This window comes from Armigeres subalbatus, chromosome 1 (genome assembly GCF_024139115.2).
Source record: "Armigeres subalbatus isolate Guangzhou_Male chromosome 1, GZ_Asu_2, whole genome shotgun sequence".
NCBI lineage: Eukaryota > Metazoa > Arthropoda > Insecta > Diptera > Culicidae > Armigeres > Armigeres subalbatus.
The window spans coordinates 195,189,768-195,210,112 of record NC_085139.1 but is presented as its reverse complement, the minus strand read 5'-3'; the positions used below and the strand labels follow the sequence as shown (position 1 = coordinate 195,210,112).

At 41.8% G+C, this 20,345-nt stretch overlaps 2 protein-coding genes across 2 annotated transcripts; one reads left to right on the top strand and one right to left on the bottom strand.

Moving 5' to 3' along the window:
* Window positions 1-587: 587 nt before the first annotated feature.
* LOC134209559 (zinc finger Y-chromosomal protein 1) lies at window positions 588-6,904 on the bottom strand. Its single transcript, XM_062685558.1, has 2 exons — window positions 6,373-6,904; window positions 588-1,487 (listed from the first exon to the last, which is right to left on the bottom strand). The coding sequence occupies exons 1-2, from the start codon at window positions 6,589-6,591 to the stop codon at window positions 630-632; spliced, it is 1,077 nt and encodes a 358-aa protein (XP_062541542.1). The 5' UTR covers window positions 6,592-6,904; the 3' UTR covers window positions 588-629.
* A 796-nt stretch (window positions 6,905-7,700) lies between these two features.
* On the top strand, window positions 7,701-10,202 carry LOC134209557 (poly(ADP-ribose) glycohydrolase-like). The gene is made up of 3 exons (XM_062685549.1): window positions 7,701-7,861; window positions 7,923-9,425; window positions 9,494-10,202. The coding sequence occupies exons 1-3, from the start codon at window positions 7,849-7,851 to the stop codon at window positions 10,120-10,122; spliced, it is 2,145 nt and encodes a 714-aa protein (XP_062541533.1). The 5' UTR covers window positions 7,701-7,848; the 3' UTR covers window positions 10,123-10,202.
* Window positions 10,203-20,345: the final 10,143 nt, after the last annotated feature.

The window sequence follows — 20,345 nt, the reverse complement described above, 5'->3', positions numbered from 1 at the left end:
TGCTGTTGCGTTAGGTGATCGGGAGGAAAGCGTACGATAAGTGGCATCAACAGGGATATTGTTCGACCCCTTCCGTTTTTTAATGTAGGCCCAGAACGATGAAGGATCATTTTTCAAGTTTGCTTGAAGGCTTTCCATGTACATACTCACTGAACCGACAATGCTGCATACGAGTATATTCTTCTTCAGCTAACCGCAGATTAGCCGCGTTCGCTTCAATCCTGTTTCGGAAGAACTTCTTCCTTTCTTCTTCATTCTTCCTTCTACCTTCTTTCTCCCGTCTTCCTTCATTCTTTTTCTTTTTTTTCATCTTTCTTCCTTCTTACTTCTTCCTCCTTTTTTCTTCCGTTCCTTCCTTTTTCTTCCGTTCTACTTCTTCCTCACTTCGCACTCCCCAGTTCTCATTCGGCCTAATGATCCAGCATCGTTGGCGACGTGTAGCCATGGACCGAGCCGAATGGAGAAGACTTGTATACCGCACAGGCCACTTCGGCCTTAGTCTGATTAAATAATTATATCATGGCTTAAGATTTCAAGATTAGAAACAAGGCTGTCATCGTTCAAAAGATGAAATGGAAATAAAAATCTTATTAATCCAGCAAGAACTTTAATATAGTTGTTGATTTCACTTATTTCGGATTCTGAATATCTTGCTGATGCTGCGAGCCAACGTGCATTTTTCGCAAGTGAACCTTCAAGTTGGCCGCATATCGAGACTGAAAGCTACACAGTGTGCATCGGAACGATCTGTGCTCCTCGCGATTATGCTTGTTTTTGGCAAGAATGGTAGGGAAATGCTTCGAGCAATGTTGGCACCGATGGACGTTTTTGGTATGGTTAGCCAGATGTTGAGCCGTTGAGAACGCTTTTTGGCAATGCTTGCAGTGATGAATATCGTCTTTATCTACTCGTTTGCAGCTCGATTGTGAATTATGGTAAGCTTCGGAAGACTCATTGGTTTCCTCTCGTATACCATGTGCTTTGTCGTGCTCTCCGTTTTTAAAGATGTAATAAGGTACGATTAAAGTGTTTTCGAGTGATGGTTGTAAATTTGTTCGTTGCATTTTCTTTGGTGTCTCTGAACTCGATTGATTGTCGGATTCTTTTCGTTTTTCGCGCGATAAATTTTCATTGGCATTGATGCCGCTACTTTTACTTCTCGTAGCAGTCACATGCCTGAGAATGCTACTGACCTGACTGGTCAGCTGGAAGCGAGGTTTCGCGTGATGTACTTTTGAAGATCTAACAATTTCTTGGGAACTACTTTCTGATGAAGATTCTTCTTCCTCAAGAAATGGTTCAATATCGACCATTTGCATGGTCAGCCCTGTTTTCAAATCTTCCTCTGCATCTGATGCATCATAGTCTTTGCGTAACAAAAATTCCGATTCATTCAGCTTCTTGCGGAATTGTACACAGTTGACCAGATCGGAATAGCAATCATCGCAGAGCATTACTGGTTCATTAACAGCTTCCGGTTGATAAATCTACGAAAAGATGGACGAGGAATTATGATCTTCTAATAATCGTGCTAATTCCGTATTAGTATTGTCGGATGTGGAGAATAATGTGAGTCTGAAAATGTATTTGCATTTGTTGGTTACATTGATGGATAAAGTGGAACGTATTTCTTATTTCATGATAAAAATAATGAAATAAACTAATATATTTAAAAATGACATTTATTCAAAAATGATAACGAATTTGAAATTCAATCGTAGTTGGCATTTGAAATGCCAGCATACTAAGAAGCTAATGAGATGAAATTTGAAATTCATTCTCAGTAGGCTGACAGGAATTCTAGATGATTTCGGACGGTGAAAATTAACGATCATTCAGTGTTATGTATTTGAGGCGTGAACATGCGAATTATCCTTCGGTGTTCCGCGCTTGTTTTCGTTGGTAAAAGGCAAATCGGAAGACGGATTTGCTTGGCTACGACAATGACGTAGTCGTTGCTCCCTACAAGGTAAGAAAGGTCAGCAGTAGAAGAAAAGCTGAATGAGGCAAAAAATATGGTAAGCCTCCGACGTGAAAAATATGGCAAAAAAAAATGATAAGCTATGATTGGTGAAGGGTAAAAAAAAAGGTAAACCCCAGACGAGATATGGCAAAAAATAGTGGTAAGCCTCAGTCTGAAAAAATGGCAAAAAATAATGGTAAGCCATGCTATATAAAAGGCAAAAAAATAATGGTAAGCCTAAGTTGGAAAAGAGAACGGCAAAAAAAAAAGATAAGCCATGATATGCTAAGGGCATATAGAAAGAGAGAGAGAACGCGAGAAAATAACACGGCAAAAAAAAAATTAAGAGAAGTCATAAAAAAAAAGATTACATCGGATTTGGATTGGATATAGATTTGATATGGATTGGATTTGGATTGGATTTGGAATGGATTTAGATTGGATTTGGATTGGATTTAGATCGGATTTGGATTGGATTTGGATTAGATTTGGATTAGATTTGGATTGGATTTGGATTGGATTTGGATTGGATTTCCAATGGATTTGGATTGGATATGTATTTGGATTGGATTTGTATTGGATATGGATTGGATTGGATTTGAATTGGATTTGAATTGGATTTGGATTGGATTTGGATTGGATTTGGATTGGATTTGGATTGGATTTGGATTGGATTTGGATTGGATAGGATTTGGATTGGATTTGGATTGGATTTGGATTGGATTTGGATTGGATTTGGATTGGATTTGGATTGGATTTGGATTGGATTTGGATTGGATTTGGATCGGATTTGGATTGAATTTGGATTGGATTTGGATTGGATTTGGATTGGATTTGGACTAGATTTGGATTGGATTTGGATTGGATAGGATTTGGATTGGATTTGGATTGGATTTGTATTGGATATGGATTGGATTTGGATTGGAATTGGATTGGATTTGGATTGGATTTGAATTGGATTTGAATTGGATTTGGATTGGATTTGGATTGGATTTGGATTAGATTTGGATTGGATTTGGATTGGATTTGGATTTGGATTGGATTTTGATTGGATTTGGATTGGATTTGGATTCGGAATGGATTAGGATTGGATTTGGATTGAATTTGAATTAGATTTGGATTGGATTTAATTGGATCTAGATTGGATTTGGATTGGATTTGGATTGGATTTCCAATGGATTTGGATTGGATATGTATTTGGATTGGATTTGTATTGGATATGGATTGGATTTGGATTGGATTTGGATTGGATTTGGATTGGATTTGAATTGGATTTGGATTGGATTTGGATTGGATTTGGATTGGATTTGGATTGGATTTGGATTGGATAGGATTTGGATTGGATTTGGATTGGATTTGGATCGGATTTGGATTGGATTTGGATTGGATTTGGATTGGATTTGGATTGGATTTGGATCGGATTTGGATTGGATTTGGATTGGATTGGATTGGTTTGGTTTGGATTGGTTTGAATTGGTTTGAATTGGTTTGGATTGGTTTGGTTTGGATTGGTTTGATTTGGATTGGTTTGGATTGGATTGATTTGGTTTGGTTGGTTTGGATTGGATTGAATTTGGATTGGATTGATTGGTTTGGATTGGTTTGGATTGGTTTGGATTGGTTTGGATTGGTTTGGATTGGTTTGGATTGGTTTGGATTGGATATGGATTGGTTTGGATTGGTTTGGATTGGTTTGGATTGGTTTGGTTGGTTTGGATTGGATTTGGATTGGATTTGGATTGGATTTGGATTGGATTTGTATTGGATTTGGATTGGATTTGGATTAGATTTGGATTGAATTTGGATTAGATTTGGATTGGATTTGGATTGGATTTGGATTTGGATTGGATTTGGATTGGATTTGGATTGGATGTTGATTGGATTTGCATGGGATTTTGATTGGATTGGATTTGTGTAGAATGCGGATTGGATTTGGGTTAGATTCGTTTAGTTAATGGTTTAGGACAGCGTCAATGCTTTAGAGCCACAGATAATAATTTCACAGCTGTTATTGATATATAAACAACCGGCGCATGAAATAAAGAATACAATTATATTCATGTTTTCGTATTAACAGGCTCCAAACAAAATTCCTAATCGAAAAAAAAGAAAGAGTAGAGACGGTGAATATTGTGGAGAATAATGTGAGTCTGAAAATGTATTTGCATTTGTTGGTTACATTGATGGATAAAGTGGAACGTATTTCTTATTCTTCTATATATATAAAAATCAATCTATGTATGTATGTTCGCTAACTACTTCTGAACCACTTGGCCGAATTCAACCAAATTTGGTACACACGTTCTCTATCCTCAGGGGAAGTTGACAAGGGGGGTGGGAGGGTCATTTAGAAAAGGGGGAGGGGTTTTGTTTAGAAAACGAACAATTATGTGTAACTTGCATCTCCTAGGGCCGATTTCAATCAAATTTTGTACACATATTCAATATAAGGAGACAACCATATGAGAGTGTAATCTTTGAAAGGGGGAGGGTCTGGAGGGAGGGTATGGTTCAGAAAACGGGTAATTCAGAGTAAATTCTGAACCCCTGCACCGATTTCAACCAAATTTGATACAAACATTCTCTACCCTAAACAAAAGATAACAAAGCGGGTGGGGCGGTCATTGTAAAAAAGGAGGGTATGGGGAGGGGTTGTCTTTATAAAACGAGCAATTCAGTGTAACTCCCAACCCCAGTACCCATATCAACCAAATTTTGTACATATTCACTAAGAGTAGTCGATCATATGGAAGTGTAATTTGGTAAAGAGGGAGGGGCTGGGGGAGGGTATTGTTCAGAAAACAAGCAATTCAGTGTATCTTTTGAACCCCTGGACCGATTTCATCCAAATTTGGTACACACATTTTCTATCCTAAGGAGAAAATAACAAAGGGTGGTATGATCATTGGAAAAAGGGATGGTAAGGGGAAGGGTTTTATTTAGAAAAAGAGCAATTCAGCGTATCCCCTAACCCCCAGGACCGACTTCAACCAAAATTGGTGTACACATTTTCTCTCCCAAGGAGAAGATAACAAAGGAGGTGGGAGGGTCATTGGGGAAAAAGGGAAGTTATGGGGAAGGGTTGTCTTTAAAAAATGAGCAATTCAGTGTAACTCCCAGGATAAATTACAACCAGATTTGGTACACTTATTCTCTATTTTTGGAAGATGTTTATTGAAAAGGTAGAAGGGCCAAACAAATATATAAAAATAGATTGATACAAAGGAACAATTCTATGAGCAGTAGATCTACCTCTGTGGGTTTTGTGCTACAGCATTGGACATTTTAATTGAATAATTTACTTTTCAGTCCCTAGCAAAGCCGAATACATATAGCTATTAGCTATCTATATATCTCGGATACTTATTCAACGTATGTGACGTATGTGATTTTGTAAACAAAATTTAAACGTTGATTTCTGCAATCTGATAGCACTCCCACGCAAACCATCGCCACATACAGGTAGGGGAGGTTTCGGCTACATGTTCGTTGTGTTGGTTTGCGTAGGAGTGCCATCATATTTGACAAATCGACGTATGCATCTTTGTTTACAAAATCACATACGTCCTTTTGAATAAGTACCGAGATATATAAAACTCAATGTTTGTATGTTTGTGTATGCTCCAGCCTAACTTCTGAACCCATTATTGTATTGTTTAGTTATCGATCAATTTAACCATTTATCGAAATTATGGTTGCCCAGTGACAAGCAATGATTAATGTGTTTCCTTCTGGATGGTGAATGTGATCCCTTCTTTAAAAATAGACGTTTGCCCGGAATAAGGCATCGGTGGATGTTTTTCCTTCTTTAGAAATAAACGTTTGCCCGGAATATGGCGATTATGGGTTTGCTCCCTTCTTCAAAACCAGTCAATGTTTTCAAATGAAATCTGCCTTCTTCTGATCAAATGATGAAGTATCGATAAGAAAACGCAATTATCCTGTTGACCAATTGGTTTATTCATTTTCCGATTGTGAAAAAAAAACTGCGAATCAAACTGGCAATTCCGAGCAAGGCCGGGTACATAAAGCTAGTTTCATGATAAAAATAATGAAATAAACTAATATATTTAAAAATGACATTTATTGAAAAATGATAACGAATTTGAAATTCAATCGTAGTTGGCATTTGAAATGCCAGCATACTAAGAAGCTAATGAGATGAAATTTGAAATTCATTCTCAGTAGGCTGACAGGAATTCTAGATGATTTCGGACGGTGAAAATTAACGATCATTCAGTGTTATGTATTTGAGGCGTGAACATGCGAATTATCCTTCGGTGTTCCGCGCTTGTTTTCGTTGGTAAAAGGCAAATCGGAAGACGGATTTGCTCGGCTACGACATCGGACAGTGCACTGTGCACCAAACAAAACATTAATTACAAAAATTATCTACCAAAACCATTTACCTTGAACTCACTGAAGTAGTTGAGCGCATCAATGATTGAGATGGAAGTGCTGCTGTGATGAGCTTTTGTAGACGTTTGACCTTGATGTTGTTCCGTTAGTGTTGGCGCTAATTGCTGTTGCGATGGACACATCAACTGATCTTTGAAAATGTTGTGGATACCTTTTTTTAGGCATATTCGACACATCCAATTCTCCAATGTAATTGTCTGGATTTCCATTTTATGTAGACTTTAAACTTTTATAAAAAAACAGTTATTTTTCCATTCTTTGCCATTAAATAAAACGATGCAAAACACTACTGCCTGCGCGCTCACATTTTGTATCGGAAATAAAAAAAAATATGTTTTTTTGAATTTCACTACATCTCGACATTGTTCATCATAAGGGCGAAAGCCAAAACGGTAAACATTAACATTAAATGCCAATTTCACGCAAAAAACAAAATTTCCCTCTACTGATTTGGTAGAGGGCGTGGAGTTCTACCGATTCGTGGTGGTATGATGTTTGGCTGGAAAAATGTCTTGTTTAATGAAAAGTTTGCGGAAAGAAAATCAATATCTACATTTGCGCTTTTCGCCTTTTTGAAACAACAGAATAAAGTTTGAAGTTTGACACGCAAAGTCGATTCGCGGTTGATTCAGCCACCTGGCACGGCGCCATGTTTTTGCAGCCAACATCTCCATGTAAAATGTATGGTAGTATTTGTATTGTATACCAACATCTAATTTGATTCCCATTGGGATCCAGAAATGTCAGTGGGGGCCAGTCGCGCAATGTTGGCTGCAAAACAAGCCCATTGTGCGAGATATGGATGACACCCACCTGGGTTGATTATGTCGACTCTACACGAAAAAACAAACTACCTTTAAAATAGTCCGTTGTAACCTATTATAATATGGAAGTCAAAAAGTACCCAAAAATTATATACCATAGGAACGTAAATTACACTGGAGTTGGTTGATACGCGGGTGACACGTACCGCTTTGAAAATAGTAAATCACATTAAGTGTACTTTTGAACGAAAGTCGGTTTCTCGCGATTTCCCCGATATCTTATATTTAAAAAAAAAACCGCGTAAAACTAGAAAAAGTAGCTAAAAAAACTTGCAAGTAAAAACTACTGAGTACTTGTATCCAACAAAATCCACATAAAAATTTAGCATAAAACACGATCCACGTAAAAAACGACCCAAGTGTATCCAAAACACGTACGAAAAGTATTAAAATAGAAACACAATTATGATTATGCAATGCAGTCATACTTATTTTTGGGTTGTTTGATCTAAACGTGCAGGTCTCAGGTCAAAACGTGAAAACAACCCAATTTTTGGTAGTTTTATGGTTCCGTGATGTTTACAAAAGTAGTAAAAAATGACAAGTTTTTTCAGTAATTTTGTTATTATTACGTTTTTCGATATAAATTGGACGCGAGAACTACAGATAAATTCGTGTTTTTACGTGTTCTAGTGAATTATCATGAACTCAATTGGTAAGCCTTGTTATGACACGATTTTAATCCCAAACAATCTATAGTTTGACCTCTGTTGCAGAAAATGAAAATCAAAACAGTGCGTCGGAGTTCCCCGCCGCCAACGATACTGAAGATGAACGTTCTTGGCGGGGCGTACCTATGGACTCCATCTACCGCGGTTTGGATCGGTATGAGTTGCGCCACTTTCCCGAGATTCGTCCAGCAGAGGATCACATTGTCCTGTTCAACTTGCCGATAGATCCCAATGGAACGGAACCACCAAAACCGCGCCGAGCATACAGCAAGTGGGATGCGAATCATGTGCGGCTACCATGCTCCCACCGTAGCCAGTATCCCGTCGAACATGAAGATGGCAGTACGACGCTGGAGAGTCGTTGGGAATTGGTACAGAATGCCTTGCTGCAACCGATTAGTAACAGCAGGGAGCTGGAGCGAGCTATTCTGTCCTACAATACTAAATATGCCAGTAGCTGGAAGTTTAAGTCGCTTCACAAGCTTTTTGAAGACGATTTGGAAGAGGAGGAAAGTGCTGGATTTTTCGAGTGCACATTGCCAAAGATGATACAACTGGCGTTGTCACTGCCGGATTTGATTCCCGGAGCTATTCCATTGCTGAAACAAGGTTGCAATAAGGCCATTTCATTGACCCAGCAGCAGGTAGCATGTCTGCTAGCCAATGCATTCCTTTGCACCTTTCCGAGGCGGAATACCCAAAAGAAAAAGTCGGAGTATAGCTTATTCCCGGATATAAATTTCAATCGGTTGTTTCAATCCAGCGGCCAGTCGGTATTAGAGAAGATCAAATGTATCTGCAACTATTTTCGGCGAGTTTGCTCGCGAATGCCATCCGGAGTGCTCACATTCCGAAGAAGATATATTAGCCCAAAACAGTTCATTGACTGGAGTAATTGCAAAGCTGTCATAGGAAGGGATACCGTTCCAATTCACATAAATTCCGAAGGCACGATCGAGGATCAAGGCAGAGGATTGCTGCAAGTAGATTTTGCAAATAAATATCTTGGGGGTGGAGTGCTTGGTCATGGATGCGTTCAGGAAGAAATCCGATTTGTCATCAACCCTGAGTTGTTGGTGAGCAAGCTGTTTACGGAAGCTTTAAAACCCCAAGAAGCTCTGCTGATGATGGGATCGGAGCAATTCAGTGAATACAATGGCTATGCTTCAAGTTTTACGTTTGCTGGAGATTTCCATGACGAAACGCCGAGGGATGCGAGCGGTAGACGAGAATGCTATATTGTCGCTATTGACGCACTGCATTTTGTGCAGAGTATTCACCAGTACAGGGAAGAATTAATGCTCAGGGAGTTGAATAAGGCTTACGTTGGGTATTATCATCCATTGTCGACACCGCCCCCCGGAATCGCTACGGGAAATTGGGGCTGCGGAGCGTTCGGTGGAGACGCCAATCTTAAAGCGATGCTGCAATTGATGGTTTGTTGTGTGCTCAGTCGCCCCTTAGTGTATTACACTTTCGGAGATAATGAATTGCGGGATCGATTCTATGCAATGTATACATTTTTGGCCAACAACAAAGTAAAAGTCTGTAAGTAAAAGAATTTTATACATTTATTCTATCAAAATATTTATACGATTTTCAATTCTTCATTTTAGCGGAAATTTGGAGATCGTTAAAAGATTTCCTAAGACATAGTCTACCGCCCAGTAAACTGTACGCCTACTTCTATCAAGATTATTACGATAGGAAAAGTAAGCACCCCAGCCCCAATTGCAAAATGTTGAAACCAAAGGAGAGAACTCCTGAACCGAAAGCAAAAATCGCTGTTTCCGTTGATGACGAGTTGAACGACGAAAATCTAGCAAACCTAATGACGCACCTGGTGGACGATGAAGAACAACCCTGCTCCTCGATGGCGCATGATTTGCCCCAAAAGCCTACCTCGATGGCAACACAATCGCCAAAGAATGCCTCCTCTCGGGTATCGCTTATTGCCGAATTAGATCGAAACTATTATTCCGTTGGACCAGGCCCGGCAAAGAAGCTGTGCCCTTCCAAGTCCCCTTGCCCAGTGATGGAAAATGGAAATGAGGACGAATGTCTGGCGAAAGAAGATTCCGTGCGAATACAGATTGAGGATGAGATAAAGGTCCACGTGCAGAAGCAGAGCGATGCTATCGGGTACGAGTCTGAGATTGGAGAGTTCGTCGAGGACAGCCCAACGGAAAACACACCAAAACAACGCAAAACGATATCGGATTACTTTTCCAAAAGTGGTAAGTGACTGTTATCGCCTCGAGCTGCGCGTTATTATAAATTGTATGTTGATTTGAAAATATAGAAACAATGTTACTATCTGCAAAATGTTATGGCAGCTGTCATTCTATCGTAGTATGATCACAATACTATTGGGGATGTTGTACAACTTTATAGTGTAATGTTCGGTAAAATGGACGAACCCTTTTGGGCAGTCTGTGAAATGATACGATATATGTATGAAGAGAGAGAAACGATAAGTTGTAAAATGAATTTATCTTGCTGAGAATAAATTGTGACCATAGTCGGTCTCTTGTTATCTGAACTCCATACGAAGCAGACGTGTATATCTAAATTGTTAAAAAAGAACCCCTAGCGTTGAATATATTAAGTGGCGACGAGTTGAAAATCGTTTATAAGTCTAATAAGTGAAATAGTTAAATAAAAGAAAGTTACTTTTCACGTAGCGGTTAGTGGAAGCGTGCGTAAAAAAAAACCGTGTAGCGTGAGACTTTTCGATTTTTGCAAGTCGTATCTTGGTACGTTAGTTAGTCAGTGAGCTGGTGAAAATTATAAGCAGCTGGCGGATAGTCAAACGTGTAGATGACAAACGGATAGTTTGGTGTAAAAGTGCAAAAATCTCCGTTAAAGGTACAAAGTCGGTGTTAAAAACGTCACGTGGACTATCAAAAGTAGTTACGCCATTACATTTTTATTCATTGTACCGCTTGGTCCGCCATATGCGATAGGCGCAGAAGTGGAATTGACAAAAGAACCATTGTTCTGTTCAACAGAGCTTTTTTCCTGGCAAAGAGAGACGTTGCTGTGATTTTGTGGTGAGAGTGAACGCAGAGAAAAATACCCGACGGACATAGGTAAGCTTGGTGAAAAGCAGAAGAAAGCGAACGGTGACTACAGTGCGTCGCAATGAGAATAAATAGAAGGTGAGGAAGAAGACCAAATGCAAGTGTATTAGTGGATGATGAAAAATGTAAACAGCAAATGGTGACGTACATATTTGCACGGCTTCTTATGGGAGCTCGTTCGAATGTAGTAGTGAAAGCTTTTTCGCCATACACAAAAGGCACGCACACAATATATGGATTTCCATACCTTAGTATTTATTTACATTGAGTGCGTCGTAAGGAACACGACGACGGTCCGACTGGCCGTATTGCGAAAGTGAGAAGCAGTAGAGAAGAAGAGTGAGTGTTCAGAGTGGTGGTACAACGGCGGTGCCCAACAGAGCAGCCAAGGCAAACTCATCAAAGCTAACACAGCGTAAGAAGGAGCGAATTGAGAAACCGGTGGGTGAACACCGGTGAGAGCAACGTTGGAGAAGTCGAGCGTCGGTGAGACGTTCGTCGGTGAGGAAAACGTGTTGGTGAGACAAACAGGCGGGTGAGATAGTTGTCGTTGCGGTGACTATCCGTAATACCAAAAGAGAGTAAGAAGCAGCATATCAAGTAAGTGATTTCACGCTAATTGTATTTCATTCAGTGGCACCTATTGATTAAATTTTCTCATCAGTATGTCTGCGTTGGTGGGAAGCGTTGATCATTATATCCGGGGATCTAGCTTTGCTAGTTATATGAAACGTATCAACATTTTATATCAGTTAAACAATATTGCGGAGGCTAAAAAAAAGAATCTCTTCATAGCGCTTAGTGGACCTGTAATTTTTGATGAGATTGAACTTGTTTACCCGGGGATTGAAATTGATGATATTGATTACACTGACATGATTAATAAATTGAAAGAAAGGCTAGATAAATCCGATCCCAACATGATGCGTAGATACAGGTTCAATATGCGAGTGCAAGGGGGTGACGAGCCCGCAGAAAATTATGTATTAGCAGTGAAGTTACTGGCCAGCAACTGTGGTTTTGGAGCGCATAAGGACGAAGCAATAAAGGATAAAATAATTTTTGGTCTTCATGATCAGGATTTAAAAAAACAATTGCTTATGAAAGATGATATGACCTTAGATGAAGTTGAGCAGGTGGTAATTCGGACAGAATTAGCTAAGTGCCGTGCAAAAGAGCTGGTAGAGAAAAATGAAGAGCCACGAGTAGTGAATTCAGTGAAGTATCGTTTAGGAAATCAGATGTCGTGGAATGAAATGAATAGAGGGAGTAGGCAGAATTCAAGAAATCCTGATAGACGTTTTCGCAGTAGAAGCAGGAGCTCGAGTAGGGACCGTGACCATATACAATTTAACAAAAACCAGTGTGACTACTATCAACGGGGTCGCAACCATTATGAGAGCCAACAGGGAACCAGTTATTATGATCGTCGTGGTGACAATCCTCATCACAATGTCACTTGCAACTTTCGTAAATTCAGAGCTCACGTCAAACGAAACTGCCCTAAATTACAAAATCGACGGAGTGAGAATTTTGTTGAAGAAGCACCAGCAGAGATAAATAATTATGATTTCAAGCGGCTTCAGATTAGGGATTCAGTAAGTGAAGATGATGACTATCCGTGTATGATGATAGCGAGTAACCGATACAGCAAACCGTGTTTAGTAAATGTGTTGATAGAAGGGATTGAGTTGGACATGGAAATAGATTGCGGCGCAGCGGTTACGGTTATCGGTTTAGTAACGTACAGGAAATATTTCAATCACATCGAGGTTTCTAAATGCAGTAGTCGATTGGTCGTGGTTGATGGGCAACAATTATCTATTTTTGGTGAAGCGTCGGTGATCGTGATGGCCAATAAGTCTCAGCACCAAGTGACTTTGATCATTCTGGATTGCTCAAGGCACTTTGCGCCTTTGTTTGGCAGAAATTGGCTGGATATTTTTTATCCTAGCTGGCGTAAAACTTTTGGAAATCAGATGGAAATCAACGCAATGGGCCAGGACGTACACACAAGCGCACAGTATGAACATGATATTGGTAATATTGAGTCAGACATAAAGTCCCGTTTTCCACTAGTTTTTGATGGAGATTTCTCATATCCAATAACAGGATTTGAAGCTGATTTAGTGCTTAGGGAGGATAGGCCTATTTTCAAAAAAGCCTACGACGTGCCATTCAAATTAAGAGAAAAGGTTGTTGAGCATTTGGATTCCCTGGAAAAGCAGAACGTCATTTCGCCAATCCAGATATAATTGCAACGCTCATCGAGATCAACTGAAGATTGTGGAGCCACTAAAATCTAGGTCGACATTCCAAGTGCAAATACGAGACAAACGACGAAGAGAATCATCAGACTCCGACAAAGAATTCCATGGGTTCCCAGAAGATGAAATCGCAGCTGAAAGAGACAACGAGAGAAAGCGCTTGAAACCCACAAGAACGAGCCCGATTATGACGCGGAATTATTCGCGATCGATCAGAAAAGATGTTTCAGAAAATCGATATTAACAGTTCCGGTAGCAATCGTAGATTCTTGTTGAATCCTAAAACATGTTTCAAGAAGAAAAATGTAAAAAAAAAAGAAGTTCATTCGAAGAATTTTAGATAGTAATATGAATAAGTTTGGAAATGATTGAGAATTTCTTATCGAAGCAGTAAATGAAAAATTCAATAAGATTAGCATTATAAGTATAAATCTGGTGCATGTTAAGAACGATTTCAAATTAGATGATTTTGTATTGTTTTCAATTTAAAAATACTTCAAGATTCAATGTCTGTTCTAAAGAAGAAAGGACTGTAATGTTCGGTAAAATGGACGAACCCTTTTGGGCAGTCTGTGAAATGATACGATATATGTATGAAGAGAGAGAAACGATAAGTTATAAAATGAATTTATCTTGCTGAGAATAAATTGTGACCATAGTCGGTCTCTTGTTATCTGAACTCCATACGAAGCAGACGTGTATATCTAAATTGTTAAAAAAGAACCCCTAGCGTTGAATATATTATATAGCATTATTTCTTAGATCGGTACAGTGTAGCAAGGGCAGAAGAGAAACGAATCCACCGCAGAAAAAAAAGGCAACACGAAGAGAGTGTGATAGCTGAAGCGTAGGAGAACATGGATAGAAACGATATGCGGAGGTTTTACGCAACTGTCAATGGCGCACGGCATCAGACTGCGTCAGTGCCCGCCATGTGCAATGACCGATAGGGGAATTTGCTGACAGACAAGACTATGGTGGCACCCAGGTGGAAGGAGTACCTCGAAGATTTGTTAAATGGTGAAAATGAAGGTGTATTAAGGAACAGGATGAACATAGTCGGTGACGGTCAAGCTGTGGAACCACCAACGCTGGACGAGGTTAAGAAGGCTCTAAACGAACAGGAAAACAGTAGAGCTGCTGGGAAGGACGAAATCCCGGTCGAGCTTCTCAAACACGGAAGTGAGCAGATGCATGAATCAATCTACCACATTATCCAGGAAATATGGGAGGATGAAGAACTGCCTACCGGCTGGTTGGATGGTCTCATATGCCCAATCTATAAGAAAGGGCACAGACTAGAGTGTGCCAATCACCGAGGGATCACCCTTCTGAACTCGGTGTATAAAATCCTGTCGCGTATCCTGTTTAACAGATTGAGACCGCTTGAGGAGTCCTTTGTCGGCAAATACCGCGCAGGTTTTCGTGAGGGTCGATCAACGACGGATCAGATGTTTAGCCTGCGGATGATCCTTGATGAATTCGTGGAGAACATTCAAAGCATTGATTAGGCTGATACGTGCAACGCTGGATGGCTCGAAAACAAGTATTCGGATTGCAGACGAAGTGTCAACCTCGTTTGTGACCTTAGACGGATTGAAGCAATGCGATGCACTTTAGAATTTATTGTTCTACATTGCACTCGAAGGCGCTATTAGGAGATCTGGCGTGCAGAGGAACGGCACTATCATCACACGGTCGCATATGCTCCTGGGCTTTCCGGACGGCATCGACTTTATTGGAATCGATCGCAGAACAGTAGTGGAGGCTTTTGTCCCACTCTACCCAGACAAAGTACATGTTGGCAGGTAGAGATAGAGGAAGATCTAGTGATGTTGATGCTGAGGTAGTGCTTGATGGGGATGTGTTTGAAGTTGTTGAAGAATTTGTTTACTTTGGAACGCTTGTGACATGAGACAATGACGTTTCCCGTGAATCGAAAAGACGTATTGCTGCTGCGAATAGGGTCTTACGGATTACGTAACCAGCTTAGGTCCCGCAGCATGTAGACGGAAACGAAATTTGTCCTATAAAAAACTCTGTTTCTACCAGTGACCCTTCATGGACATTAAAAGAGGCCGACCGGAGAGTTTTCGGGGGTTTCGAGCGAAAAGTGCTGCGTACAATACTCGGAGGGAAACTAGAAAATGGCGTGTGGCGCAGATGCATGACTCATGAGCTGTATCAAGTATACAAAGAAGAAAATATTGTGAATCGTATAAAATACGGCAGACTTCAGTGGGCTGGTCACTTAGTGCGAATGTCGGAAGAAAGAATAGCGAAAACAATATTCAACAGAGAACCAGAGAGGTTCCGACGAAGGAAGGCCACGAACACGCTGGCTGCACGCGGTGAAATCGGACCTGGGACCCTGAACGTTCGGGGAAACTGGAGGAACATCGCCCAGGACCGACTATTATGGAACTCTATAATACGCCAGGCATAGGTGTATCGACGCTGTAGCCAACCAGGTATCCAGGTAGGTACGGCTATTTAAAAACTCATAAGCATTAATATAGCTCCCGAATCGTTACAACTTGCCATTTTCAATGAACATTAAGAGTGATCGACTGTAATCATCATTGGTGTAATTAAAAGAGCAACTGGCCACTGTGAAATGTACAATCCTGCTATTTTGGAATACAATGTTTGTCCTGAAGACCAATGGAAATTTCACAACTTATGTGAGGATTCTGCCCGGAAGTCAAGATTTTTGATATTCAGAGTTGATTACATGTAAAATTTGCATCGATTTTTCAACACCAGAACTGTTGGCTAAATAGTCATATCTCGTATGTATTTGTCCTACCCACGTTTTTTTTATTTATTATCAGACTAAGGCCGGAGTGGCCTGTGCTGCACATATAAGTCTTCTCCATTTAGCTCGGTCCATGGCTGCACTTCGCCAACCACGCAGTCTGCGAAGGGTCCGCAAATCGTCCTCCACCTGATCGATCCACCTTGCCCGCTGTGCACCTCGCCTTCTTGTTCCCGTCGGATCGTTGTCGAGAACCATTTTCACCGGATTACTGTCCGACATTCTGGCTACGTGCCCGGCCCACCGCAGTCTTCCGATTTTCGCGGTGTGAACGATGGATGATTCTCCCAACAGCTGATGCAACTCGTGGTTCATTCGCCTCCTCCACGTACCGTCCGCCATCTGCACCCCACCATAGATGGTACGCAACACTTTCCTTTCAAAAACTCCCAGTGCGCGTTGGTCCTCCACGAGCATCGTCCAGGTCTCGTGTCCGTAGAGAACTACCGGTCTTAAGGCTTGTTCGCGACAAAACATGGACACAACATCAAGAATTAATAAAAATCGATATAGTCAGTTTATTCGGCACAGTTTTTACTTCAAATGACTTCATTCGCTGTCTATGCTTTGATATATGCACTAAAATTAATGACATTTTAATTTCCCAAGAAACAGTTCGTGTCGAATGATTTGTTCTCCTCTGTAGTATTTGTTTCGCTTTCCCATCCTACTGCTGGTTCCCTAAAACTGTTCTTCTTCAACTCCTTGGCATCCTCATTGATGTCAAAAAAGCATCAAACTATTTCAAGACTCTATGAACAGCGTTTACATGAAAACAACAGCTTTTTAGCAAGATTTCGAATCAAAAGACCTAGACCTTAATGGCGGCTGCACACAATTGATTTTCCAACCTGCTCTCTCTTCGACAACATGATCCATTACGTACTTGTAATACTAATAAATAAAATATTTTATGATAGTACAGACATACGTTCATTACTCTACGAAATATTTCACTCGTTGATGAGGTATTTCAAAAGTTATACGTGTTTTGGGGTGTCCACATTTTGTCGCGAACAAGCCTTATAAGCGTTTTGTAGATGATCAGTTTGGTACGGCGCCGAACTCTATTCGATCGGAGCGTCTTACGGAGTCCAAAGTACGTATGATTTCCAGCCACTATGCGCCTCCGAATTTCTCTGCTGGTATCGTTATCGGCGGTCACCAGTGAGCCCAAGTACACAAATTCTTCTACCACCTCGATTTTGTCACCACCGATAGAAACTCGTGGTGGGTGGCTTACATTGACCTCTCTTGAGCCTCTTCCTATAATGTACTTCGTCTTCGACGTATTGATGACTAGTCCAATCCGTTTAGCTTCGCTATTCAGTCTGATGTAGGCTTCCTCCATCCTCTCAAAGTTACGTGCCATGATATCAATGTCGTCGGCGAAACCAAATAACTGGACGGACTTCGTGAAAATCGTACCACTCGTGTCAATCCCTGCCCTTCGTATTACTCCCTCCAAAGTGATGTTGAATAGCACACACGAAAGACCATCACCTTGCCGTAATCCTCTACGCGTTTCGAAGGGACTCGAGAATGCCCCTGAAACTCGAACTACGCACATCACCCGATCCATCGTCGCCTTGATCAACCGTATCAGTTTATCCGGAAATCCGTTTTCGTGCATTAGCTGCCATAGCTGGTCCCGATCGATTGTATCATATGCGGCTTTGAAGTCGATAAATAGATGATGTGTGGGCACGTTGTATTCGCGGCATTTCTGCAATACCTGACGTATGGCGAACACCTGGTCTGTGGTAGAGCGTTCACCCATAAATCCCGCCTGGTACTGCACCACGAACTCTCTTGCAATTGGTGTTAGTCGGCGGCATAAAATTTGGGAGAGTACCTTGTAGGCGGCGTTCAGCAATGTGATTGCGCGGTAGTTGCTACAATCCAGCTTATCGCCCTTTTTGTAGATGGGACACGACACCTTCCATCCACTCCTGTGGCAGAACCTCATCCTCCCAAACCTTGGTAATCACCCAGTGCAGCGCTCTAGCTAGTGCCTCACCACCGTGTTTAAACAGCTCTCCTGATAGTTGGTCAACTCCAGGGGCTTTGTTGTTTTTCAGCCGGCCGATCTCCTCCTGGATTTCCTGGAGATTCGAAGCCGGAAGTCTCATGTCCTGCGCGCGTGCTCCTAGGTTCATTACCATACCGCCACCGTTGTCTGCCATATCGCCATTCAGGTGCTCTTCGTAGTGCTGCCGCCACCTTTGGATCACCTCAAGCTCGTTTGTAAGAAGGTTCCCGTTTATGTCCTTACACATATCGGGCTGTGACACGTGGCCCTTACGTGAACGGTTCAACTTCTCATAGAACTTTCGTGCGTTATTAGCGCGGTACAGTTCCTCCGTCTCTTCACGGTCTCGATCTTCCTGCTGGCGCTTTTTCCTCCGGAAAATCGAGTTTTGTCTGTTCCGCGCCCGTTTGTATCGTGCCTCGTTCGCCCTCGTGCGGTGTTGCAGCAATCTCGCCCATGCTGCATTCTTCTCCTCAACTAACTGTTCACATTCGCCGTCATACCAGTCGTTTCTCTGATCCGGAGCCACCGTGCCTAGTGCAGCGGTTGCGGTGCTTCCAATGGCGGATCGAATATCTCTCCAGCCATCTTCAAGAGATGCTGCGCCTAGCTGCTCTTCCGTTGGGAATGCCACTTCCAGCTGCTGCGCGTAGTCTTGGGCTAGTCTACCGTCTTGTAGCTGCGGCGGACGACTCCGACGCGTGTTGATCACCGTCGAGAGTTTTGAGCGCAGACATACTGCAACTAGGTAGTGGTCGGATTCAATATTCGCACTGCGGTAAGTGCGTACGTTCGTGATGTTGGAGAAGAATTTACCGTCGATTAGAACGTGGTCGATTTGGTTTTCCGTTACTTGATTAGGTGATTTCCATGTGGCCTTGTGGATATTCTTGCGGGGGAAGGAAGTGCTTCGGACTACCATTCCGCGGGAGACTGCAAAGTTTATGCATCGTTGGCCGTTGTCGTTCGATACGGTATGCAGACTATCCGGTCCGGTGTCCGGTCTATACATTCCTCCTTCCTACCTGAGCGTTTATGTCCCCGATGACGATTTTGACGTCCCGCAGTGGCCATCCATCGTATGTCTGCTCCAGCTGCGCATAGAACGCTTCTTTCTCGTCGTCGGATCTCCCTTCGTGTGGGCAGTGCACGTTGATGATGCTATAGTTGAAGAAACGGCCTTTTATCCTCAGCTTGCACATCCTTGCGTTGATTGGCTGCCACCCAATCACGCGTTGGCGCATCTTTCCCAGCACTATGAAGCCGGTTCCCAGCTCGTTGGTGGTGCCACAGCTTTAGTAGAAGGTAGCCGCTCGATGCCCGCTTTTCCACACTTTCTGTCCTGTCCAGCAGATTTCCTGCAGCGCTACGACATCGGAGTTGCAAGGATGTAATTCATCGTAGATTATCCTGTCGCAACCTGCGAAGCCTAGTGACTTGCAGTTCCATGTTCCAAGCTTCCAACCGTGATCCTTCATTCGTCGCCTAGGTCGTTGCCGATTGTATCGAGTCGTATTATCTTCTATGTTGTTCGTAATAGTTGTTTTTAAAGGCGGCTTATTGGGCCTGCGCAAACCTCCTGTCTCGTCGGAGGGGACGCCCAAGCAACCAGAAGTTCAGATTTTACTTAAATTTACTCTTAACCGAACTAATTGGTTCACTATGGTTCACATCAAGTTCCAAGCATCCTTAATGGAACATACACACGGTCAAGCAGTTTGATCAACATTGACTCCACCTCTCGTTTATTCAAATATCCATCAAGTTTTACCAACAGCGACACGAACAATCAATTTATTCGACCAACAATATCACACACGAACGACCGAAGCACCAACTCGAGCACCAACCATCAAAAAATATATGGGGGTTTGTGCAACTTCACTACAAATGCTCAAACATGTTCGGCGAACCTTGACTCCACCCCGACAACTCAAACCAAAATCAAACCGTTTTAATTTTTTCCAACCGAGCCGCCAACTGTCAAATGGTTGTTCGAACAACTTCACACACGTTCAAACAAAGCAGCAACCGAAGCGTTTTCTTGGGGGCGGAGTCAATGTTCGTCAAACTGCTTGACTGGTGTGTACGTTGCATAACGAAACTTTAAAGTTCACTTTTACGCTCCCACCATACTAAAAATTACTTAAAATGAGAGCTGATTAAGCCAAAATAGCCCTTCTTATCCGAACTTCTGGTTGCTTGGGTCGTGTCAGGGCTGTTTAGCGTCCCACCTAACACCAGGACTTGGGCTTGTGCGCTTTGAGC

Bases quoted from the DNA above. Each gene is read 5' to 3' on its own strand.
- LOC134209559 (XM_062685558.1), bottom strand. From the start codon at position 6,591: ATGGAAATCCAGACAATTACATTGGAGAATTGGATGTGTCGAATATGC. The intron at 1,488-6,372 runs GTAAATGGTTTT...ATCTTTTCGTAG, and splicing joins ACTACTTCAGTGAGTTCAAG to ATTTATCAACCGGAAGCTGT.
- LOC134209557 (XM_062685549.1), top strand. The intron at 9,426-9,493 runs GTAAGTAAAAGA...TCTTCATTTTAG, and splicing joins CAACAACAAAGTAAAAGTCT to CGGAAATTTGGAGATCGTTA.